This window comes from Mauremys mutica, chromosome 2 (genome assembly GCF_020497125.1).
Source record: "Mauremys mutica isolate MM-2020 ecotype Southern chromosome 2, ASM2049712v1, whole genome shotgun sequence".
NCBI classification, from domain to species: domain Eukaryota; kingdom Metazoa; phylum Chordata; order Testudines; family Geoemydidae; genus Mauremys; species Mauremys mutica.
The window spans coordinates 170,445,268-170,472,328 of record NC_059073.1 but is presented as its reverse complement, the minus strand read 5'-3'; the positions used below and the strand labels follow the sequence as shown (position 1 = coordinate 170,472,328).

Here is a 27,061-nt window from a genome sequence, read left to right as displayed (position 1 = left end):
ATACGCGGGCCATCCCAAGAGCTGGTAGCGGATCAAGTGGCCGAAATACTGTCTCTGTTCCGGTCACTAGGCCTCCTTATCAATGCCGAGAAGTCCTGCCTGACTCCAACGCAAAGAGTGGAGTTCATAGGAGCGGTCCTCGACTCCAACTTAGCCAGGGCCTGCCTTCCTCGTCCTCGGCACCAGACCATAGTCTCGATCATATGGGACCTGCATGCCTTCCCCACAACGACGGTGCGGTCCTGCCTACGCCTACTGGGTCACATGGCAGCGTGTACGTTTGTGACCGCGCACGCCAGGCTGCGCCTTCGCCCATTCCAGATTTGGTTGGCAGCGGTGTACCGCCCCCATCGCGACCCCGTAGACATGGTGGTGACGGTCGCAAAGCCCACTCTCCAGACGCTCAACTGGTGGCTGGACCCGGAGGTCGTATGCGCAGGGGTCCCGTTCTGCCTTCCTCGCCCGTCGGTCACCCTGACCACAGACGCCTCGGCGCTAGGATGGGGTGCTCACATGGGCGACCTTCACACGCAAGGTCTATGGTCGGCTCAGGAGCTCTCCCTCCACATCAACGTCCGGGAGCTGAAAGCAATCCGCTTGGCATGTCTCGCCTTTCAGTCCCACCTGCAGGACCGCTGCATAGCGGTGTTCACAGACAATACGACAGCGATGTTCTATGTGAACAAGCAGGGCGGAGCCCGGTCCTCCCTACTCTGCAAAGAAGCGATGCTCCTGTGGGACTTTTGCGTGACCCACTCGATTCGCCTAGAAGCATTTTTTCTGCCGGGAGTACAGAACACGCTGGCCGACCACCTCAGCAGGTCGTTCACCTCCCACGAGTGGTCCCTACGCCCAGATGTGGCCCACACAATTTTCCGGAGGTGGGGGTTTCCCCAGATAGACCTGTTCGCCTCCAGGGAGAACAGGAAGTGCCACAGGTTCTGCTCGTACCAGGGTCGAGCTCCGGGATCTCTGTCAGATGCATTCCTCTTCACATGGACAGATCACCTCCTCTACGCATTCCCTCCGTTCCCGCTCTTACACCGGGTGCTACTCAAGCTTCGGAGGGACAGGGCCCGCGTAATACTCGTCGCTCCGGCCTGGCCGAGACAACACTGGTACACCCTGTTGCTCGAGCTCTCGATTCGGGATCCCATTCCCCTCCCGCTATGGCCAGACCTCATCACTCAGGACTTCGGCAGGCTTTGTCACCCGAACCTGCAGTCCCTGCATCTTACAGCTTGGTTCCTGAGTGGTTGACCCGCGCAGAGAGGGACTGTTCGGCGGCAGTGCAGCGAGTCCGGCTCGAAAGTAGAAAGCCATCGAGACGCTCTACCTATCTCGCGAAGTGGAAACGTTTCGCGATCTGGTGTGACCAACGAGGCCTTAACCCATTCCTAGTCCCCATCCCGACCATCCTGGACTATCTCTGGTACCTTAAAGACCAAGGTCTAGCGATCTCCTCCTTGAAGGTGCACCTGGCAGCCGTGTCGGCGTTTCGACCTTCTATGGGTGGTCGGTCCATCTTCTCCAACAAGATGGTTTCCCGATTCCTTAAGGGCCTCGATCGTTTGTACCCGCCGATACGTCGTCCTACTCCAACGTGGGATCTGAATCTGGTTCTGGCCCAGCTTATGAGACCACCCTTTGAGCCCCTGGCCACATGCTCTCTGCTTTATCTCTCTTGGAAGACAGCTTTCCTCGTGGCAATTACATCGGCCAGACGAGTGTCTGAGCTCCGCGCCCTGACGGCCATTCCACCATATACCGTCTTCCATGGTGACAAGGTGCAGCTTCGGCCACACCCAGCCTTCCTTCCTAAAGTGGTGTTGGCTTTCCATCTCAGCCAGGAGATCTTTCTTCCGGTCTTCTTCCCGAAGCCGCACGCCTCATCCCGTGAGCAGCAGCTCCACACCCTGGACGTTTGCCGGGCCCTCGCTTTTTATATTGATCGGACGAAGTCCTTCCGGCGTTCGACCCAACTGTTTGTGGCGGTTGCCGATCGCATGAAAGGCGAGCCGGTCTCCTCACAGCGAATGTCCTCCTGGGTGACGTCATGCATACGAACATGCTACGAGCTTGCTCGCGTGCCACCATGCCGCCTCACCGCTCACTCAACCAGAGCTCACGCCTCATCGGCAGCCTTCCTAGCCCATGTCCCTATCCAGGACATCTGTAGAGCGGCCACCTGGTCTTCCGTTCACACCTTCGCTTCCCACTACGCGTTGGTGCAACAATCTAGAGACGATGCAGCCTTCGGCTCCGCAGTCTTGCGCTCTGCCACGTCTCACACCGACCCCACCGCCTAGGTAAGGCTTGGGAATCACCTACATGGAATGCATAGGAGCAATCACTCGAAGAAGAAAAGACGGTTACTCACCGTAGTAACTGTTGTTCTTCGAGATGTGTTGCTCCTATCCATTCCAGACCCGCCCTCCTTCCCCACTGTTGGAGTAGCCGGCAAGAAGGAACTGAGGAGCGGACGGGCCGGCTGGGGTATATAACAGGCGCCATAGCGGCGCCACTCCAGGGGGCGCCCAGCCGGCCCGCCGGAGTTGCTAGGGTAAAAATGTTCCGGAGAGCTGTGCACGCGCGGCGCGCACACCTACATGGAATGGATAGGAGCAACACATCTTGAAGAACAACAGTTACTACGGTGAGTAACCGTCTTTTCCTCCTCTTCACAGCTTACTCCCCTGTCAACACTGGTACTGCACAGCTCCCCTTCAGTCCAGTTGCTCAATTGGAGGAAGGAGTAGCCAATGTATAGACCTGCTCTTCACATCCTCCTTCCTCCAATTGAGCAACTGGACTGAAGGGGAGCTGTGCAGTACCAGTGTTGACAGGGGAGTAAGCTGTGAAGAGCAGGTCTATACATTGGCTACTGGACTGAAGGGGAGCTGTGCAGTACCAATGTTGCCACTTTTTACTGAATTATTATGTATATATTTGACCCACAGGATTCCAGTAAAACTGGACTGAAGGGGAGCTGTGCAGTACCAGTGTTGACAGGGGAGGAAGGAGTACCAGTGTTGACAGGGGAGTAAGCTAGTAATATGCTAGTAATATGCTGGTCATCAATCATTGCAAAGTGTATGTAAGGATAGTTACAAGTTATGTATCTATACTGAAAACTATGGTCTATACATTGGCTACTCCTTCCTCCAATTGAGCAACTGGACTGAAGGGGAGCTGTGCAGTACCAGTGTTGACAGGGGAGTAAGCTCCTCCCCTTCAGTCCAGTTGCTCAATTGGAGGAAGGAGTAGCCAATGTATAGACCTGCTCTTCATAGTTTTCAGTATAGATACATAACTTGTAACTATCCTTACATACACTTTGCAATGATTGATGACCAGCATATTACTGGCTTTTAGTAGATGACACACATGCCACTTTTTACTGAATTATTATGTATATATTTGACCCACAGGATTCCAGTAAAACTCTATGTACCCCCTGTGCCCTCAGCTATTTGGCACAGGGGGTACAGATAGTAACTCACTACAGACTCTTACTTAGCTTACTCCCCTGTCAACACTGGTACTGCACAGCTCCCCTTCAGTCCAGTTGCTCAATTGGAGGAAGGAGTAGCCAATGTATAGACCTGCTCTTCACATCATGGCTTAATTGTGATGTGGGGAATATTATTTGTCTGCAAAGGGATGATGGAAGCTTCAGTCCAGTTGCTCAATTGGAGGAAGGAGTAGCCAATGTATAGACCTGCTCTGGCTACTCCTTCCTCCAATTGAGCAACTGGACTGACGGGGATCTGTGCAGTATCACAGCCAGGCAGGCTGTTAGGCACTGAGAGAAAGACAATTGTGATTAATCGCACTGTTAAACAATAGAATGCCAATTGAAATTTATTAAATATCTTGGATATTTTTCTACATTTTCAAATGTATTGATTTTTATTACAACACAGAATACAAAGTGTACAGTACTCATTTTATATTTTTATTACAAATATTTGCACTGTAAAAATGATAAAGAAATAGTATTTTTCAGTTTACCTCATACAAGTACTGAAGCGCAATCTCTTTATTGTGAAAGTGCAACTTACAAATGTAGATTTTTTTTTGTTACATAACTGCACTCAAAAACAGAACAATGTAAAACTTTTGAGTTTACAAGTCCACTCAGTTCAACTACTTCTTCAGTCAATCACTAAGAGAAATAAGTTTGTTTATATTTACAGGACATAATGATGTCCGCTTCTTATTTACACTCTAATGCGGAAACTACAGAACCCAAACCACCAAAAAAGAAAATCAACCTTCTGCTGGTGGCATCTGAGTCAGAAGATGAAAATGAACATGTGTTGGTCTGTACTGCTTTGGATCATTATCGAGCAGATCCCATCATCAGCATGGACACATATCCTCTGGAATGGTGGTTTAAGCATGAAGGGATGTATGAATCTTTAGCATTTCTGGGACTTAAATATCTTGCGACACCGGTGACAACAGTGCCATGCAAACACCTGTTGTCACTTTCAGGTGACATTATAAACAAGAAACAGGCAGCATTATCTCCTGAAAATGTAAACAAACTTGTTTGTCTGAGCGATTGGCTGAACAAGAAGTAGGATTGAGTGGACTTGTAGGCTCTAAAGTTTTGCACTGTTTTATTTCTGAGTGCAGTTATGTAACAAAAAAATCTACATTTGTAAGTTTCTGAGTGCAGGTTTTTTTGTACATAATTCTGTAAGTTAAGTTCAACTTTTATTATAAAGAGATTGCACTTCATTATTTGTATTAGGTGAATTGAAAAATACTATTTCTTTGGTTTTTTACTGTGCAAATATTTGTAATAAAAAATAATATGAAGTGAGCACTGTTCACTTTGTATTTTGTGTGGTAATTGAAATCAATATATTTGAAAATGTAGAAAACATCAAAAAGTATTTAAATGGTATTCTATTATCTTTTAACCATCTGATTAAATAGTGATTAATCACGATTAATTTTTTAATCGCTTGACAGCCCTAGTACAAAGAGAAGATTTTTAAATGAGCCATTTAAAAAATCTGTACAATAGAACTTAATGCCATGTTACAGGAATAAAAAAGAGGTTGTAACACTTTGAAACCTTAACACCAATAATTACAAGAGAGTTGAAATATTAATTACCTGTTCTGTTCCCATTTAGTGGGCAAGCGCTCCAAGGAAGGGGCTCTTGGAATGAGTTAATGAAATACCACATCACCCAGGCTAAAATGGTGTTATAATATAAACTCACGATGAACGACACCATCAATGAAGCAATACCTATTGAATACCAAAAAATCTCAGTTAAAACAAATTGCTTACATAAGCTATCAGAACCCTTATTTACTTAACCCAACAAATCTATATCACTCCTGCTACTGCATTTGCCCTAATCTCTCATTTTTGTGTTTGTGTGAGTATTTTTGTTTTTTCCCTTTGGTGCTTTTAAAAACAATCTAGGTAGGCTGTGATGGTCTCTTCCCCTGAATAGCACCAAGATGATAATTACTCAACAGCACAGACAGGAAACCTCCCCTGGGAGTGAAAGTGCTAGGATAACATTTCAAATTCTGAGAGCAGTACAAGAGTGGCCACTTTGTCCTTACCATTCCGTGGCAGTGAAGGAAAGAAAGGATTGTGGCAGGAGATGGGATTATAACAAATATCTTAAAATCTAAAATGAAGAGGGTGGAGAAGAAAAGTGACAGGAGTGGAAGAATTTAAGAGTATGGGGGAAATGCAGATGCAGGTGACCAGAAGCCGCCACTCAGGAGAAGGGATAGAGTGAAGGCCAGAACACTGAACTCTCATGCATGACAGCATTTCACAATAGTAGTGGGGAAACCAGGTATGGTTTGCTGCTCCCTCTGTGCAGAGGACTATGAGGTGTTTATGTATAGGTGGGTGACAGTAACAGTACAGCAATTCTATGGCATCAGCTTCTGCACAGGAATCCTGAGGAGGTAGAGGTACTCCAAATGCATGAGGAAGAGAAAAAGCACAAACCTCAGGTCCCTGGCCCTACTCCCACAGCTATCCACAACACTTGATGCCACTGATGGTTCAGCATATAAAAGATGGTTCAGCATCTTTTAAGATACAGGTGCAGGAACAGCCTCCACCAGCTCAAGGTTCCCTTGGTGATGAGTGGGACCAGGAGTGTTTTCTGATGCAGGAACATATAGCTTCATTTTACAGCTATGGAACAGGAAGAGGACCACAGAAGATAAGTGGGGAGGAGGGTGAATGGACTCAGAAGGAAGCTGAAGCAGTAATGTAGGGCTCTACAGGAGTGTCAGCTGGCTTTTGCAACCTGGGAGAACACAAGAATGGCCATACTGTGTCAGACCAAGGGTCCATCTAGCTCAGTGTCCTGTCTTCTAACAGTGGCCAATGCCAGGTGCTTCAGAGGGAAAGAACAGACCAGGTAATCATTGAGTGAGCCATCCCCTTCCACCCACTCCCAGCTTCTGGTAAACAGAGGTTATAGCCTTGGCCTTCACAACATCCTCTGGTAAAGAGTTCCACAAGTTGACTGGATTGTGTGAAGAAATACTTCTTTTTGTTTGTTTGAAACCTTATTTACTTTCTCCGCACCAGTCATGATTTTATAGACCTCTGTCATATCATAGAATATCAGGGCTGGAAGGGACCTCAGAAGGTCATTTAGTCCAACCCCCTGCTCAAAGCAGGGCCAATCCCCAGATTTTTACCCCAGTTCCCCTAAATGGTCCCCTCAAGGATTGAACTCACAACCCTGGGTTTAGCAGGCCAAAGCTTAAATCACTGAGCTATCCCTCCCCCTGATGCCAGGGGCTTAAGCACATCACCAGTGAAAGAAAAGATAGTTTTTGAAGTGCCACCACCACAGAACATTTCAGAGTTACATTCATTCTTAAGACTGCTTAACTACTGTGGTACATTTCTGCCTATTCTGATGACAATATTGGCACCTTTACATGAACTGTTAGAAGCAAAGAAAAAATGGAAATGGACTAAAGAGTGCGAGTGTGAATTCAAGGAAGCAAATTAACTGACATCAACTGAAGTTCATACACATCTCGATGCTTCACTACCATTGAAATTGGCTTGTAACGCTTCACCACATGGAGTGGCTGCAGTTCTTTCCCACCTTTTTCCTAATGGCATGGAGAAAGCAATTGCCTTTGCATAATGAACATTCACTACTCCTGAGAAGAACTATGCCCAAATAAAGCAAGAAGCTCTCAGCATTATCTTAGGAATTCGGACATTTCCATACCAATCTGTATGGTAGACATTTTACCTTGCTGATGGATTGTTGCCTGTTACTTTCAATTTTTTGGACCGAAACCTGGCTTTCTGTCATTAGCTGCTGCTCGTATGCAATGATGATAATTGCTACTTTCAATTCATATTTATACTATACTGTATGGGACTCAGCATGGTAATGCTGATGGGCTGTTGCAACTGCTATGCTCAAACTCCTGTCAACTCAAAGAAACTTCAGACAAAGTAATCTATCTCAATTTGATGAATAGATTACTGTGATGGGGTGGACTAGGCCCAAAGGCCACCTGCTGGAGGCCTCGGGGTCCTGCCTCACCCATCCCAGGAAAGGAGCACTGGAGAGATCCTGCAGGTGGGCTAGAGTAGCTGCAAGGGAAGCAGCCAATCAGAGAGGTTGCAGGGAACAGCCAGTGAGGGCCCAGCAGGCTCATATAAAATGAGCTGCAGGGCCAGAGTGAGGGCAGTCTGCTTGCAGAGACTGGGGGAAGCAAGAGGTGCTCCTGGCTGGCTGCAAGGACTAAGGCAGGTAGTTGCTGGCATTGCTGTCAGGTGAGGGAATAGCTTCTGTCTAGCTGCCAGGACTCACTGAAGACAGGCTCAGGGAAGGGACTGGCCATGGAACTTTTTACTCCTGGAGAGCCGGGGTCAGAGGACTAAAAAGCAGGCGACAAGTCCCCAGGGAGTGCTGTTCCATCCCAGAGCAGGAACCTTCACATGTAAGCTGGCCAACTAGGGTACTAGGCCCTGTTGGTGAGACAGAGGACCGGAGCCTGGGGGGGACTATAGGACATTACTGAGAGCTTTGAGATAGGACCTGTGGGTCAGTATAGGCAGCTTGGCCAGAAGACTGAGTTGCTGAAGACCTGACGAGATCCTTAGGCCGGAAAGAGGCACTCGCGAGAGATGGGTACCAACCTGCTGAAAAGAATTGAGAGACTGTAGACACTGTTGGCCAGAGAGAGGGGACGCTTGCAAGAGGCAGGTGCTGACCCTGTTACAATTACCTATCACTAGCACAGACATCAAAAAAGTAACCACTAAGGATGGTATGCTTTTTCTTCTGAGAGGAATCATACTGCAATGTACAGTGTTCAAGATCAAAAGAATCCCCAGTTTACACAATTTGTGTAATGTCACCGTGAATTATCTGTGAATCACGGTTGCATCTGATGCAGAATGTATGTGACCATTCCAAAATCACTTCAGTCTCAGGTTTTGGAAGCTCTTCAGGAAGGTCATTTTGCCATTGTATGTATGAAGACCATAACCCAGAATCACATCTGGTAAATGAGGATCAACAAACTTATTGCGAGCAAGGCTCTACTAAGTGTCAGAAAATTCAGCATGATCCTAGCCCAGCTCATCTACAGCCTTGGTCATGGCCTCAGACTCCTTGGACACATGTTCATATGGGCTTTGCTGGACCTTTATGTTTTTGGTTGTAATCAAGGTCAGAATAACCAGAAGTTTTCAGAATTACTTGTGCTATAGTTACAAGGATGTCCAGTGGTCTTGGTAACTTGTTTAGCCAAGTTGGTTTACTGTTACAGTTGGTGAGTGACAACGGGCCTAAATTCTGTTCTGAAGAATTTCCGAGGTTCCTTGCTTCAAATGGAATTAAACATATACATTCCGCACCTCACCATCCTGCTACAAATAGACAAGCTTTGGCCTGAAGGATTGTGGTGCTGCCCATCCAATCACTTCCAATACTTGAGGGAATGTTCTAGGCATCAGTGGGCAGAACCATATTTATTTTGGTGGAAGCCAGAAAAGCCTGATTTCCATTGGTGTAAGTGAGAAGAAATTCATGCCCGCAGAGTGCCCATTTCGTGCCGCAGGCAGAGGAATCTCTCTGGTGCTCCCTGCTGCTGTCTACACATTACAGGTAGTAGCTTCATATGCTGCTGTCTTTCATTGTGTGTATGTAACCAAATAGGCCTGTATGTTCACATCCTACACATTACTGTAATAATTTTGTACAAGACATGGATTATGAGGTACAATGTTGCCACACAAATGATATGTGAAGTTATAATATTCCCCTGTATGGTGTTATTAACACATTTTCCAAACCCTACACAGAAGTTGCAAACAGATCTGTCATAAACAGAGGAATGCATCCATGCTTTAATTTGCATTTAAGCAGTGAACAGATTCATCAAGCAGGAAGGGAAGACAAATTTCAAACAGGTGAAAAAAACAGTAAGGATTGTCCTTCCACATAGACTCTTTGGCTTCTGGTTCTCAGCTTGAAATGTTTTTCAAGAGAGGGACTGAAACTATAAAAAGGAGAGACACCCAAGGTACCTCCCTCCCTACTGCCCAGTGCATTCACTACACCTGAAGAGACAATGGAAGCAGCTGTTGGACTCTGGGGGAGGAGTCCTTACCTGACAGTTTGGTCAGTGAAAGCATGTGGTGAGAACTTTGCTTTGAAATTAATATTTGTTAAGTTTGGCACCAGTTAAGGATTTTATCTTTATTTTTCTTGTATTCACTTCTGGCTTTTATGCCTCATTACGTGTTTTCACTCGAAATCTATCTTTGTAATTAATAAACTTGTTTTACTGTTTTATCTAATCTAGTGTGTTCAAGTTTAAGTGTCTGGGTAACTCCATTTGGGATAACAAGTTGTGTGCATATTATTCCCTTAAAGGAATAATGCACTTAACATATTCGTACTGTTCAGGAGAGGGCTGGGCAGTACAGAACATATATTTCTGGGGTAAGATCTGGGATGGGGTGGGTGTTGGGGTTGCCCTGCAGCATAACGAAGACTGGTGAGAGCCAAAGTGTGGCTGGCTGGCTGCAGCACACATACAGAGACATAGCTGGGAGTTACTTACATGTTGGAGGCTGTTTGTGAGCATTACACCCAAGTGTCAATGGCCTACAGAAGGTACCCAGGTTGGGGCTACGCTGTTCAGACCCATGATAGTGTTAGAGTATTCCTCTACATGCTTAACTGCTGGGGACTTGTACATTGTCCTATTTTTTTTATTTTTTTTTTCTGGTGGAAGGAGGTATGTTTGTGTGACTCCTGATAAGGACCCCAAATGCTCTCCTGTTTTCATTAAGGGTTTGTCTCTGTCTAGGGTTAATGCCTAATTCATTTATTTTTTCCCAAACCAAATGGAAGGGACCCAAAGGGGGTTGGGTCTAGTGAGCAAGCAGGGTTCTCTTGGGCACATCACTTGGGCCTTGAGATATTTTTAACAAACCCACTGTGTCCCACTAGACTGATTTTATTTTATGTAACTGACTGTTATGTTTCCTAAATAAAAGGGTTTTGAGGTTTCATATCAGAGAGGAGTCCTATGTGCTTGTGAATGAGTAAGAACTGCTGGACAGTGTGACCAGGGAGATCAAATTTTAGTTTCCTAGAACCAGTATTGCTCTGGGTTGGAGCTTGAGGCACTTGTTTCAGTTATTTAACCAGTTCCCTAGACAGTATTAAATATGGCTCTTGACAGCGGGGTAACTAGTTTACAGAGAACATGGAGAAACATACCAACTCCTCCAAAGTAAGGTGAGATGGTATTCCAGACACCAATGCTGCCTTTTCTCAAGCGCTGTCCTATGGCTAGTTCGAGATGAAACAATGGGATTCCTTCAAAGATAAGTGCTATGACGTATGGGATCAAGAATGCCCCTAGGAACATAATTAAACATGGTTAAGCCATAGAAACTCTGCATCTCACACAAATTATTCTTTATTGCTGCTTGTTATATTTTATTACAGTAATACTCAAGGCCCACAATCAGATAGTGGCCCAACTGCTGTAGGCCTTGTACAAGCACAGGGTCAGATTACTCAGTCAGCAATTTAGTTGTGGGAGGCATGACTCAGATTCTTAGTGTTACAAACTCCCTACCCTTAAGCAATGCAGATTCTCTTCAGTAATCATAAGGCTATAAATACCCTCAAACATTCCCTCCATTTCTCCTCCTTTCAAATGTTTAATCTCCCCTCCTTCTCCAGCAAACACCACTTATTCTACTTTTTCTCCCTCACCAGCAAAGACCCTCATCTCACTTCCTAGCCAGTGCCTTTTCATAGAATCATAGAATATCAGGGTTGGAAGGGACCTCAGGAGGTCATCTAGTCCAACCCCCTGCTCAAAGCAGGACTAATCCCCAACTAAATCATCCCAGCCAGGGCTTTGTCAAGCCTGACCTTAAAAACCTCTAAGGAAGGAGATTCCACCACCTACCTAAGTAACCCAGTCCAGTGCTTCACCACCCTCCTAATGAAAACGTTTTTCCTAATATCCAACCTAAACCTCCCCCACTGCAACTTGAGACCATTTCTCCTTGTTCGGTCATCTGTCTCCACTGAAAACAGTCTAGATCCATCCTCTTTGGAACCCTCTTTCAGGTAGTTGAAAACAGCTATCAAATCCTCCCTTGTTCTTCTCTTCTGCAGACTAAACAATCCCAGTTCCCTCAGGCTCTCCTCATAAGTCATGTGTTCCATCCCCTAATCATTTTTGTTGCCCTCCACCAGACTCTTTCCAATTTTTCCACATCCTTCTTGTAGTGTGGGACCCAAAACTGGACACAGTACTCCAGATGAGGCCTCACCAATGTCAAATAGAGGGGAATGATCACGTCCCTCGATCTGCTGGCAATGCCCCTACTTATACAGCCCAAAATGCCGTTAGCCTTATTGGCAACAGGGGCACACTGTTGACTCATATCCAGTTTCTTGTCCACTGTAACCCCTAGGTCCTTTTCTGCAGAACTGCTCCCTAGCCATTCGGTCTCTAGTCTGTAGCAATGCATGGGATTCTTCTGTCCTAAGTGCAGGACTCTGCACTTGTCCTTGTTGAACTTCATCAGATTTCTTTTGTCCCAATCGTCTAATTTGTCTAGGTTCCTCTGTATGCTATCCCTACCCTCCAATGTGTCAACTCTAAAATGGGAGAAACTGCAAACTTCCTGAGGGTGCAGTCCAAGCCACCCTCCAGATCACTAATGAAGATATTGAACAAAACCGGCCCCAGGGCCGACCCTTGGGGCACTCTGCTTGATACCGGATGCCAACTAGACATGGAGCCATTGATTACTAAACGTTGAGCCTGATGATCTAGCCAGCTTTCTATCCACCTTATAGTCCATTCATCCAGCCCATACTTCTTTAACTTGCTGGCAAGAATACTGTGGGAGACAGTATCAAAAGCTTTGCTAAAGTCAAGGAATAACACATCCACTGCTTTCCCCTCGTCCACAGAGTCAGTTATCTCATCATAGACGGTAATTAGGTTAGTCAGGCATGACTTGCCCTTGGTGAATCCATGCTAACTATTCCTGATCACTTTGCTCTCCTCTAAGTGCTTCAGAGTTGATTCCTTGAGGACCTGATCCATGATTTTTCCAGGGACTGAAGTGAGGCCGACTGGCCTGTAGTTCCCCGGATCCCCCTTCTTCCCTTTTTCTAGTCAGCTGATCACCATGAGTTTTCAAAGATAATGGCCAATGGCTCTGCATGATCCAAAGATTGGAGTGCAGGTGGAAACTCTGGTGGAGTTTAGAAGGGGGTTCAAGCAGATGATGGAGCAAGGACATGAGGAGGCTGAAGGGAAAAACTCAGACTTGCAGATGAAAGCAGGACCACAGAACTCTGAGGGGAGACTGCTTGGTGAGGAAAGTAGACAGTGGAAGAATGTGACTAAGAGAACCAGGCAGAGGAAAAGACGGGCTAGTGAAAGAGAAATAGAGCTCAGGAACAGGTTTGCAGAGTTGGAAAATGAAGGGGCACAGCAGGTGGTCACTGAAGGTGAGAGGGCAAGGAAGAAGAAAAGAGCAGCTAGTTCTATAGGAAGAGAGGAAGAGTCAATGGAGATAACAACACCAAATATGAGCCCCAGGAGGATATGGGATGGGTTGCAGAGGATTGCAAGGGACAATAAAAATCATGAGGCCTTGCTGCCAGAGGGAACAGGGGAGAGACAGGAGAATAACACCATCACCAGGATAAAGCAGGTCTATGTGATTGGGGACTCCTTACTGAGAAGAGTAGACAGGCCTGTAACCAGAGATGATCCGGATAATGGAAGGGTGTGCTGTCTGCCAGGTGCTAAGATATGGGATGTGGACCTGAGGCTGAAGAGGATCCTAACGGGAGCAGGAAAGAATCTGCTGATTGTCCTCCATGTGGGAACAAATGATACGGCTAGATTCTTGCTGGAACGTATCAAGGAAGACTATGCCAGGCTGGGGAAGACACTTAAGGAAATCAAGGCTCAGGTGATCTTCAGTGGGATTCTTCCTGTTCCTAGAGAAGGGCAACAAAGGTGTGACAAGATTACGGCGATCAACAGATGGCTCAGGCAGTGGTGCTATAAGGAGGGCTTTGGGATGTATGGCCACTGGGAAGCATTCATGGACAGAGGACTGTTCTCTCAGGATGGACTTCACCTGAGTAAGGAGGGAAATAGACATCTAGGATGGAGGCTGGCACAACTGATTAAGAGAGCTTTAAACTAGGAATTTGGGGGAGATAGTTGGAAGATGTCCAGGTAATCTCCACACCGGAATTTAACATTGAGAGGGAAGAAAACGAAGTAAGAAAGGATACAGCCGTGGGTATGAGAATGGACATAAAGAGGAAGGGTATTGTAGATACCAGTCTAATAGGTCATACTGGTGGTAGAATGTCTGTGGCTAATCGGGTAAAGAATGTCAATGAAGCCAAACAGCAAAAATTAAGATGTTTGTACACTAATGCGAGGAGCCTAGGTAACAAAATGGAGGAGCTAGAGCTACTGGTGCAGGAAGTGAAACCAGATATTATAGGGATAACAGAAACATGGTGGAATAGTAGTCATGACTGGAGTACAGGTATTGAAGGCTATGTGCTGTTTAGGAAAGACAGAAATAAAGGCAAAGGTGGTGGAGTAGCATTGTATATCAAAGATGAGGTAGACTGTAAAAAAATAAAAAGTGATGGAATGGATAAGACAGAGTCTGTCTGGGCAAAAATCACACTGGGAAAGAAAGCTACTAGAGCCTCCCCTGGGATAGTGCTTGGGGTGTGCTACAGATCACTGGGATCCAATTTGCATATGGACAGAGACCTCTTTAATGTTTTAAATAAAGTAAACACTAATGGGAATTGTGTGATCATGGGAGACTTTAACTTCCCAGATATAGACTGGAGGACAAGTGCTAGTAATAATCATAAGGCTCAGATTTTCCTGGATGCGATAGCTGATGGATTCCTTCACCAAGTAGTTGAAGAACCAACAAGAGGGGATACCATTTTAGTTTTAGTTTTGGGGAGTAGTGAGGACCACATAGAAAGATGGTTGTAGGGGACAACCTTGGTTCGAATGATCATAAGCTAATTCAGTTCAAACTAGATGGAAGGCTAAACCAAAATAGATCTGGGACTAGGGTTTTATATTTCAAAAGGGCTAACTTAAAAGAATTAAAGAGATTAGTTAGGGAAATGGATTGGACAGAAGAACTTGTGTATCTAAAGGCAGAGGAGGCCTGGAATTACTTCAAGTCAAAGTTGCAGAAACTATCAGAAGCCTGCATCCCAAGAAAGGGGAAAAAATTCATAGGCAGGAAGTGTAGACCAAGCTGGATAAGCAAGCCTCTCAGAAAGGTGATTAAGAAAAAGCAGAAAGCCTACAAGGAGTGGAAGATGGGAGGAATTAGCAAGGAAAGCTACCTTATTGAGGTCAGAGCGTATAGGGATAAAGTGAGAAAGGCCAAAAGCCATGTAGAGTTGGACCTTGCAAAGGGAATTAAAACCAATAGTAAAAGGTTCAATAGTCATATAAATAAGAAGCAAACAAAGAAAAAAGAAGTGGGACCGCTAAACACTGAGGATGGAGTGGAGGTTAAGGATAATCTAGGCATGGCCCAATATTTAAACAAATACTTTGCCTCAGTCTTTAATGAGGAGCTTAGGGATAATGGTAGGATGACAAATGGGAATGAGGATATGGAGGTAGATATTACCACATTCGAGGTAGAAGTCAAACTCAAACAGCTTAATGGGACTAAATCAGGGGGTCCAGATAATCTTCATCCAAGAATATTAAAGGAACTGGCATATGAAATTGCAAGCCCATTAGCAAGAATTTTTAATGAATCAGTAAACTCATGGGTTGTATCGTATGACTGGAGAATTGCTAACATAGTTCCTATTTTTAAGAAAGGGGGAAAAAAGTAATCTGGATAACTATAGGCTTGTTCATGTGACATCTGTAGTATGGAAAAAAATTTGAAGGAGAAAGTAGTTAAGAATATTGAGGTCAATGGTAATTGGGACAAAATACAACATGGTTTTACAAAAGATAGATCGTGCCAAACCAACCTGATCTCCTTCTTTGAGAAGCTAACAGATTTTTTTAGACAAAGGAAACGCAGTGGATCTAATTTACCTCGATTTCAGTACGGCATTTGATACATTTCCACACAGGGAATTCTTAGCTAAATTGGAAAAGATGGGGATCAATATGAAAATTGAAAGGTGGATAAGGAACTGGTTAAAGGGGAGACTACAATGGGTCATACTGAAAGGTGAACTGTCAGGCTGGAAGGAAGTTACTAGTAGAGTTCCTCAGGGATTGGTTTTGGGACCAATCTTGTTTAATCTTTTTATTACTGACCTTGGCACAAAAAGTGCGGTAATAAAGTTTGCAGATGACACAAAGCTGGGAGGTATTGCTAATACATAGAAGGATATCATACAGGAAGATCTGGATGACCTTGTAAACTGGAGTAATAGTAATAGGATGAAATTTAATAGTGAAAAGTGCAAGGTCATGCATTTAGGGATTAATAACAAGAATTTTTGTAATAAATTGGGGACGCATCGGTTGGAAGTGACAGAGGAGGAGAAGGACCTTGCAGTATTGGTTGATCACTAGCTGACTTTGAGGCGCCAATGTGATATGGCCATTAAAAAAGCTAATGCGGTCTTGGGATGCATCAGGCGAGGTATTTCCAGTAAAGATAAGGAGGTGTTAGTACCATTATACAAGGCACTGGTGAGACCTCATCTGGAATACTGTGTGCAGTTCTGGTCTCCCATGTTTAAGAAGGATGAATTCAAACTGGAACAGGTACAGAGAAGGATGATCAGAGGAATGGAAAACCTGTCTTATGAAAGGAGACTGAAAGAGCTTGGCTTGTTTAGCCTAACCAAAAGAAGGCTGAGGGGAGATATGATTGCTCTTTATAAATATATCAGAGGGATAAATATCAGGGAGAGGAAGGAATTATTTAAGCTCAGTACCAATGTGGACACAAGAACAAATGGATATAAACTGGATATTAGGAAATATATACTTGAAATTAGATGAAGGTTTCTAACCATTAGAGGAATGAAGTTCTGGAACAGCCTTCCAAGGGGAGTAGTGGGGGCAAAAGACATATCTGGCTTCAAAACTAAGCTTGATAATTTATGGAGGGGAGAGTATGATGGGATAGCCTAAATTTTGGCCATTAATTGATCTTTGATTATTAGCGGTAAATATGCCCAGTGGTCTGTGATGGGATGTTAGATGGGGTGGGATCTGAGTTACTACAGATAATTCTTTCCTGGGTGCTGGCTGGTGAGTCTTGCCCACATGCTCAGGGTTTAACTGATCGCCATATTTGGGGTCGGGAAGGAATTTTCCTCCAGGGCAGATTGGCAGAGGCCCTGGAGGTTTTTACCTTCCTCTGCAGCATGGGGCACGGGTCACTTGCTAGAGGCTTCTCTGAACCTTGAAGTCTTTAAACCACGATTTGAGGACTTCAGTAACTCAGATATAGGTTAGGGGTTTGTTACAGGAGCAGGTAGGTGAGATTCTGTGGCCTGCATTGTGCAGGAGGTCAAACTAGATGATCATAATGGTCCCTTCTGACCTTAAAGTCCTATGAGTCTGAGTCTATCACATCCGCCAACTCCTTTAGCACCCTTGGATACAGTGCATCCAGCCCCATGGGCTTGTGCTCGTCCAGCTTTTCTAAATGGTCCTGAACCACTTCTTTCTCCACAGAGGGTTGGTCACCTCCTCCCCATGCTGTTCTGCCCAGTGCAGTAGTCTGGGAGCTGACCTTGTTCATGAAGACAGAGGCAAAAAAAGCACTGAGTACATGAGCTTTTTCCACATCCTCTGTCACTAGGTTGCCTCCCTCATTCAGTAAGGGGTCCACACTTTCTTTGACTTTCTTCTTGTTGCTAACCTAGCTGAAGAAACCCTTCTTGTTACTCTTAACATCCTTTTCTAGCTGCAACTGTAAGTGTGATTTGGCCTTCCTGATTTCACTCCTGCATGCCTGAGCAATATTTTTATACTCTTCCCTGGTCATTTGTCCAATCTTCCACTTCTTGTAAGTTTCTTTTTTGTGTTTAAGATCAGCAAGGATTTCACTGTTAAGCCAAGCTGGTTGCCTGCCATATTTACTATTCTTTCTACACATTGGGATGGTTTGTTCCTGCAAACTAAATAAGGATTCTTTAAAATACAGCCAGCTCTCCTGAATTCCTTTCTCCCTCATGTTATTCTCCCAGGGAAGCCTGCCTCAGTTTCTCTCCATACTTCAGTTTCCTTCCCTAAGGTTCCCACAAACCTGACCCTCACTCAGTTCTCCACCCCAGGATCTTCACCTGAGTCTCTGTCTTCCCCTCTGATCACCTGACATCCCACATACTTGAACCTTCTTCATAGTAAGGGGAGGGTCAGGAAAAAGTAAGAGATAGGATTTAGACACCTAAGTCCAGAATTTACATGTCCCTTACATTCACAATACCCTATTCAGCTGCTGTTGAACCCTTTAGGTGCCTAAGTCACCTGATGCCTAAATTTGTCCTGTTAAAGTTCTGTACATGCCTAAGTTTTTGCCTCTGGCTATGTGCATTGTTGTCTTGCTCTAGGCACCTGGATGTCTAAATCCCAGAGTGACCCACAAATGGTCCATTTCACCTACAGGACCTGAATCAGGTCCATTCAGAATCTAGCTGGAAGAAGAGCAGCAGCATCATTGTGTTAGGGAGAAGAAAGGAATGTCCACAATGGAAAACAGGGCCAGAGTTAGACTCAAGTCTTTCTCCTACCTTCACTACCTATCTCTGATGTGAAACATGCGTGCCCTCTGCATTACTACTACTACTACTACTACTACTACTTCTTCATGAGGCTGGACAGTCAGGGGAGGGGAAGGTTGCATGGCAGCTGAGATTAAAGACAGCGAGAAACAATTTTATAATTCTACCAAACTTCAACCACTTGGCTGAAAATTTCCCATGCCAAGTGTCTGCCTCAGGAAGGATGTTGATAAAATGGAGAGGCACTCCAGTTCAGAGAAGAGCTATGATAATGATTAAAGGATTAGAAAACCTAACAATTGCTGATATGGGCACTGGGATTCTGGGCAGAGTAACCAAGAGCACTGAGACAGTCTCCTGGAACCCAGGGACCATCAAGAAGGTGGACGCAACCTGACTGTAATGCAGAGGATACCTGAATTGTTCGGGGACAGGGGAGGGAAAGAGGGGAAGAGCGGTGGAGTTAATAGTTTGGCTGTGCAATGAGATTTGGAGCAAATAGGGGAAGGGATCTGAGGAGGAGCTAGGGAGAAGATTGGTCAAAGAGACTGGGATAGAGAGACTGGGACTCAGACAGGTAGACCAGCAGTGGAGACTGGGACTCGCTAGATGTGGGAAACGGGACTGGTATGAGGATGCAAGGAGGAAGCTGGGGAGACTTGGATGACGAACTAGCATGGGATATGTGTAAAAAACAGAATGGTTACAGGCTGTCGGGGACACAGAGAAAAGTGTCTGTGTCCACTCAAATACACTCCCCTCCAGAGACTGGAATGGAAACCAAGATTCATGGGTCTCAACATTCCCCTGCTGCCAGCAAATATTGGAGAAGCCCCTCCCTAATGCAGGTCCAGCTAGCAGTAGTAGGTTGCCATTTGAACTAATGGACTAATTGACAGAAGATGACAGATGTCTGTGCAGTGGATCCAGAAAATGAGGAGCACACCTGTGAAAAGTTTAGTTTCAGTGACTTGCCCAGTATCATACCAGAACTCTGTGTGAGAGGCAGGGCTAGACCCCACCTCTCCAGAGCAGCATTCCACTACCTTCATCATAAGACATTCTTTATTTTCCTGCAATTCCCTGTCTCATTCACTACTCACTTTCTGGTATCTGACTCGTTATGGAGATGGGCAGGGCTGTTCCATTGCCTTTCCCTTTGGGGAGGGCATTGGTGCTCAACCAGCTGGCCCTGTCCATGTTCCAGCACTGGTTCAACACCCTAAGCATGCCTTTAGGAACCCTGGCTAGTCTCCAGAAGAAGATTCTGGAGTTTTTCTGGCTAGGACTGCACTTAAAAAACATAATCTGTTTAATTTATCAAAACAAAGATTGAGAGGTGACTTGATTGCATATAAGTATCTTCACAGGGAGAAAATAACAACTATGAAAGTGCTCTTTAATCTAGTGGAGAAAGGCAAAACAGTGAATGGAAACTAAACCCAGACAAATTCAAATTTTTTTTAACAGTGAGAGTGAGTAAAGATTGGAACAAACTATCAACGACGTGGTAGATTCTCCATCTCTTGGAGTCTTCAAATTAAGACTGGGTGCCTTTAATCAAATACAAATTACTGGGCTCAGTACCGGAGTAATGGTGAAATTTAATGGCCTGTGATAAACAGACTTGGTGATCTAATGGTCCCTGCTGGCCTTAAATTCTATAAATATACACTTGCATGCACTATATCCAGATATGTGTACAGTGGGATTTAATTTCTTCCAACTTTATGCACACATATCTAATCCTGTTGCTTCCTTAGGAAAAAGGTACACTTGAATTTTAACCTCTCTCTCCGTACAGTAAAATGGAGGCCTCTTGAGTCTCAAACTTGGCCAGAAGCAGGAGCAAGTTAGACATCTATTCTACCTCCAATAACTTCATAATTCTCACTTTCAAGATCTAATCCATTTAGTGAAATGACTAGTGAACTTCATATGTATAGGTCATATTTCCCTGCTGAGAATATAAAGAGTCTGTTTTATTCCAGACACTCTTGTCTTTTGTGGCAGCTAGTTCAAAATCAGGCCAGAGGATAAGGTAGGCCATAGGTCAGTTGTTTGGGTGCAGTTTAGCACTGCCTCCCTGATGGGATTTGAATGCCAAGTTGAAAAATGTGACTTTATTTCCCCAGAATTAAACTTGCTCTTTGCATGAAAGGTAACATATTTTTTGTTTAATTCATCCTGTAAGGTCACATGCTTGGGCTTAGGTGCAGTAGTAATAGTTGATATGACCCATAAGATCTCTTACTGAGGACTTTTGCTTGAGGCAGACATACCTATGGTAGGCTATAATCAGAAATAAAACACTGCACCAAGTTGCTATTAGACTAGCTACTTCTTTTCAAGTCCTACATATTTTCAAAATCACAATACATATTTGTTATTTAAAAAACCTTTCTCGTATGTCAATTTTAAGTGCCAAAGTACATAACAGGCTGTTTAAAAATCATCCTTTACAATCCCAGTTGCCTAGGATCCTGTCTGTTTGCCTCCTATTACTCTGGCAAACAGCATCTATATCCATTAGTCATAGCGAGTAAATAACTTACTTAACTCAGGCAATAAACCCAAATAATCACTAACGACAGAGAGTGATAAAAGTTTCAGCACTGATATTGTGTTTTTCTCTGTGATTGCAAATGTATTGAGCTGAGCGTTAGACCCAAGTTACTTAGTAACACAAATTGCCATGAATAAGGTTCAGAGGTCTGATGGGAAGCAATTGACATTAATCGAAAATATGTTACTACATTTTATCTCTTGTTTTGTAGAGCGCTTAGAGATGAGGAAAAATATTACCTCTGATTTCCAAACACTTGGATAAAACCCAAACCTGAACCACTTGTGGGAACTGCAGTTTATGCCTTGGAAGGCATTGTGCATGTCTATGCCCGTTTCAAATTAGGCTACACTGCACTGGTGCATTGCAGCTACACTAAGGATTTACAGTGGTGTACCTACCGGTACATTGGCACAGATATTCCCATAGATATTCTATACTCTATTCCCCTCAGAGTATAGGCTGGCTCTGAGGTACAATGTTTTACAGGGTTTCATATGGCTCAGTGCGTTCCTTGCTCCTTGTTCCTTGCTTGTTCCTTGTGTTTGAAAGATGAGATTTTTTTTCAAAAATATGTAAATGGGATTTATGTTCCTAAATCATTGAAAGTCAAAGGGTCTTGTGCTTCTAAGTTGTTTGAGTGCTTTTGAAAATCCCACCAGAAGTCACATTTTAGCCTGAAATTAACAAGACTTAAATAAATAAATCTAGCCATGTTATTTATTTATCTTGATTAACCTTATGGCCATCATTTTTTTTTAACTATAATCTGCAAAACATCTTCTAATTTCTACTTTACAGAATAAATAATCTTGGGAGTTTCTGAATGCACAAGAAACACCTAGTTTGTATAATTCCTTAATATAGATAGTAAGAGGTAGGGAGGGCTCATAACCTAAAGAGAATGAAGGTAGTGGAGAACAGGAAGGTACCACAGTGCCTATGAAATCCCCAGCCATGCCTCTGATGGAGCAGCAAGGGGAGGTCAGGTGCTGCGCAGGGCCACACTGTTACCACACCTTTTTTAGTCTCATGACTTTATCTATCTTAAGGTAAAGTAACCAGACTGGAACTTCAAGTATAGAGCACTGATTACAGTTCAATATAGTAGAGCTTATTCACCACTGTAACTTTGTGTCATTGCTTACAACAGGGCAAAGTGGATGCAAATGACTACATAATTATATCATTTTATACCAACTTTGTACAGGTGTAACTATGGAAATACAAAGCGTAATACCTTAGCCTTTTCAATCCCTTTTTAAAATAGCTAGCTCATTCTACTTTTTTTTTCTAACTGCTGCTGCGTGCTGGGTGGACATTAACACTTGGGAATTGTCAGACTTGCTTAGACTAATGTTCCATCTAGTTTACAATATCCTGCCTCCAACAGCGACCAGTACCAGATGCTTCACAGGGAAGTGCAAGAAACCCCTCAGTAGGCAGATGTGCATTTTTTGACATTTAAACAAGTTTATAATTCTTCTGCCATTTTCATAGCTGCCCTAATTATGTTTAAATTAGTGAAGAACAAAATACAAAAGGTTTAGAAGTTCAATTTGGAATCTGAAAAGTTGATTTGTAAATCTCAGAATAATGGACTTTCTCATAACATTTTGACACTTCTGCTTCCAGTCCAAAATGGAACCATGAAATGCAGAGGCATGTGAACATGTATTTCAGCTGAAAGATTTTATTTGGATTTAGTTCAATTTAGGACAAAGATCTTAATTATTATTACTTTTTTTTTGGAGGCAGATTGTGAACAATCTCGCTTAAAAAAAAAAAAGAAATCTAAATTTTTAAATGTGACCCGTGTAACCAATACAGTGATATTTGCAGTGAGCCTGAAACAAAACCTCTGAATGGCTCCATTAATTTATTTGAGCGCTAATGCAGATGTGAATGATACTTTTTCACTGTTTATCAAAGCATGTAAGAAAGGAAAGGAAGTTATTTAGGGTAACACAGTGTACTCTGACAGATGATACATTTTGGTGTACAAGTGGATGAGTCTAGAGTCATTTTATTCTCCCCATAATTGAGATGGAACCAAGCCCAAAAGGTTAGCCAGGTGTCTGAGTCCCATTCAGGGAAAATCCCAAGCCAGAGGCTAACAAGAGTCCATGGCAGGATATACTTTATTAGAGAAAAAATTATTCAATCACTGCCACACCAGTGATTTTTAAATGTTATTGCTAAGTACTACTATTGTAAACTTGGAGAAATAATATTCTGGTTCATTTTTAAATACTAAAATAACTATGATTCATAGATTTTTAAGGACATAAGAATGTAAGAACGGCCATACTGTGTCAGAACAATGGTTCATCTAGCACAGTATCCTGTCTTCCAATAGTGGCCCTTGCCAGATGCTTCAGAGGAAATGAACAAGACAGGGCAATTATTCAGTGATCCATCCCTTGTTGTCCAGTCCCAGCTTCTGGCAATCAGAGGTTTAGAGACACACAGAGCATAGGGCTGTGTCCTTGACTATCTTGGCTAATAGCCACTGATGCACCTATTCTCCATGAACTTATCTAATTCTTTTTGGAACTCAGTCATACATTTGTCCTTCACAACATCCCCTAGCAACAAGTTCCACAGGTTGACTGTGTGTTGTGTGAAGAAACACTTCCTTATGTTAGTTTTAAATCTGCTGCCTATTAATTTAATTGGATGACCCCGGTTCTTCTGTTATATGCAGGGCAAAATAACATTTTCTTATTCACTTTCTCCTCACCATTCATAATTTTATAGACCTCTGTCATATCCCCCCTTAGTTATCTCTTTTCTAAGCAGAACAATCCCACTCTTTTTAATCTCCTTGTATAGAAGCTATTCCATACCCCTACTCACTGTAGTTGACCTTTACTGTCTCCAATTCTAAAATATCTTTTTTGAGATGGGGTGACCAGAACTTGTCAAGGTATGGGCATACCATGGATTTATATAGTGGCAGTATGATATTTTCTGTTTCATTATCTGTCCTTTTCCTAATGTTTCTTAACATTGTTAGCTTTTTTGACTGCTGCTGTACATTCAGCAGACGTTTTCAGAGAACTATCCACAATGACCCCAAGAGCTCTTTCTTGAGTGATAAGAGCTAATTTAGACCCCAACATTTTGTATTTATAGTTGGGATTATGTTTTCCAATGTACATTACTTTGCACTCATTGGTATTGAATTTTGTTTGCCATTTTGTGGCCCAATAACCTGGTTTTGTGAGATCCCTTTTTAACTCTTCGCAGTCAGCTTTGGACCTGATCATCTTGAGTAATTTTGTATTGGTCTGCAAATTTTGCATCTCACTGTTCATTATTTTTTCCAGATCATTTATTAATATGTTGAACAGCACTGGTCCCAGGACAGATCTTTGGGGGACCCCGCTATTTACTTCTCTCCACTGTGAAAACTGAGCATTTATTACTACCCTTTGTTTCCTACCTTTTAACAAGTTATTGATCCATGAGAGAACCTTCCCTCTTATCATAACAGCTTACTTTGCTTATAAGTCTTTGGTGTGGGACCTTGTCAAAGGCTTTCTGAAAGTCCAAGTACACTATATCCACTGGATCACCCTTGTCCACATGTTTGTTGACCCCCTCAAAGAATTCTAATAGATTGGTGAAGCAAAATTCCCCTTACAAAAGGCATGTTGACTCTTCCTCAACATATGGTGTTCATTGATGTATCTGATATTTAATAATCAGAGATATACCAATCTCCTAGAACTGGAAGGAACCTTGAAAGGTCATCGAGTCCAGCCCCTGCCTTCACTAGCAGGACCAATTTTTGCCCCAGATCCCTAAGTGGCCCCCTCAAGGATTGAACTCAAAACCCTGGGTTTAGCAAACCAATGCTCAAACCACTGAGCTATCCCTATGGTTTCAGCTACTTTTTCTGGTACTGAAGTTAGGTTTACCAGTCTGTAATTGCCAGAGTTGCCTCTTGAGCCTTTTTTAGAAATCAGTGTTACATTAGCTATCCTCCAGTCATATGTGTCAGAGACTGATTAAATCGATAGGTTACATAGTTTGGCCTCCTGCATGACACAGGCTATCACTGTGATTCTTGGATCAAGCCCAAAACTTTTGGTTGAGCCAGAGCATATATTTTTAGAAAGATATCTAGACAATTTAAAGACTTCAAATCACAGAGAATCCACCACATCCCCAATGGCTAACAAGTCTTACTGTAAAAAAAAATTATTTTAAACTAAATTTGTCTAGTTTCAGCTTTTAGCCATCGCACCTAGTACTTGCTTATAAATCATCAATAAGTCACCTCTTAACCTTCTCTGTGAGCTAATGTATTGACCTTTTTAAGTCTCCCACTGTAAGGCAGGTTTTCCAGACCTTGAAACATTTTTGTAGCTCATTTTTTGCATCCTTTCAAATTTTTCAGTTTACTTTTTAAAAGGTGATCATCCCATTTCAAAAAATGGTCTCAAAATGCTCGATTTAGTTGTAATAACACCTCCCTACATCCACTTGATAGTTCTCTGCTTATACTTCCAAGTGTTCATACTCTTAAACACTACATTGCACCAGAAGCTTATGTTCACTTGGTTATCCACCATGCCATCTAAATAGCTTTCTGAGCTACTTGTTTCCAAAGTACCCCCATCCTATAAGTGTGACCTACATTCTTGGTTCTCAGATGTCTGATCTTCTATTTAGCTCTATCAAAAAGCATATTATTCAACTAGACTTAGTTTGCCATACAATCCTGATTGCTCATTTAACACTCCATGTTTTGTGTCATCTGCAAACTGTACTGGCATAGATTTTATACATTTACCAGATGTAAGCCATGTCCACTCACTGTGGCACTGTATTCCCTTCTGGTGCAGACTAAATCACACAGACATTGATGAGCCTTATACAGCCTTAGCATAGGATAGCTGAGTCTTTCAGCTCAGGTAGTAGTGGCTCATGTGTTAAGATCCAGAAGTCCCAGGTTTGATTCGCTGATGATGATGATTATCAACCCAAAGGCCATCAGCATTACACAGATTATTGAGAAAGATATTGAATAACATTGGGTCAAAACAAAATCCCTGTATTACCCCACTAAAAACACCTTATTTTATGATGATAGTAAAAAGTTTTAACACTGATTTTTCCTAATTCATGATTATTGTAAAGCATTGTGGACATTTCCTAAATGAATGTATCTTTTTAAAATATCACTTTCACACAGTGAGAAAGCTATTCTACTTTGTGGAAAAGATTACATTAAAAAAGCAAAAATAGAATATTAGATTTATTAACATATTTTCCCTGCCCATTCATGCTTTATATATATAGTTAAATTAGTATTGTGTGTTTAATTTCATGAAAGATCCCAGCTTGCTCTTACCTCCTCCATATATTTGACACAAGTATGGAAATCGCCACACATTTCCCAGGCCTACTGCAAATCCAACACAGCTTAAAATATACTGGAATTTATTGTTCCACTTTGGTCTGTCATCTTCTTTAAGAACTTCAGGGATATCCAATGACTGAGCATTTGACATCCTTACAAAGTGTGGTATTCTTTTGTCCTGCTGTTTAACGAATGGGGGAAAAAACTTTATATACTTCAGAGCCTGGCTCTCCTACAAGTTTTATATGAGGAGAGTCTGAAGATTGCTGGAAAAGAGGTGGAGCTTTCATCACTTTACATCACCCAAAATGTGTAAGGATTTGCAATTTAAAACCAAAACTGGGAATGATGAATATGTAGATGGAGCTATCTCTCTGGCCCGTTTTTTGTAATTTCCTTCTTTATTTGTAGAACGCAGAGAGCTACTGTTAATTGGTAACTCAGTGTAAAACAGTTTGTTTTGTTTGTAGATTCCTATTAAACCTTAGGGCTCTCAGATACTTTACAAAAGTTTTGTCATCTGAAAACAAAAAATATCTTGCAACATTCAGCTCACATTAATATAATAAAATATTTTAAAAAGTGTTTCTTAAAAATAATCCTAAACAGCTTTGCTCAGAAAAAGCCATCCCCCAGCCTTGGCAGGAAGCTTACTTTGTTTCCATCACTCAGTTAAAAGGGTTGACTGATGACATCTTTTGGAAGAAAAGGAAAGTAAAATAAATGTAAGGAAAAATGAAATTAAGCACTTTTATCAGTTAATGCACTGTACTGAGGGAGGCTATTTTGTTTGTTTCTCCCCTAT

The 27,061-nt window shown here is 42.9% G+C and overlaps 1 protein-coding gene and 1 long non-coding RNA gene across 2 annotated transcripts in view; one reads left to right on the top strand and one right to left on the bottom strand.

The window, feature by feature from the left end:
• Nucleotides 1-26,433, bottom strand: part of LOC123364718 (sodium-dependent neutral amino acid transporter B(0)AT3-like) — a 76,412-nt gene extending 49,979 nt beyond the window's left edge. Inside the window, exons 1-3 of the mRNA XM_045007054.1 lie at nucleotides 26,248-26,433; nucleotides 10,775-10,915; nucleotides 5,134-5,271 (exon numbers count right to left, since the gene is read on the bottom strand). Of these exons, the coding sequence (XP_044862989.1) occupies nucleotides 5,134-5,271; nucleotides 10,775-10,915; nucleotides 26,248-26,407 (439 nt within the window). The 5' untranslated portion in view covers nucleotides 26,408-26,433. The remainder of the gene's footprint in view (nucleotides 1-5,133; nucleotides 5,272-10,774; nucleotides 10,916-26,247) is intronic.
• The window catches only part of LOC123364721, a 78,493-nt gene that overhangs the window by 15,784 nt on the left and 35,648 nt on the right, over nucleotides 1-27,061 (top strand). The gene's annotated exons all lie outside the window — the stretch shown is intronic.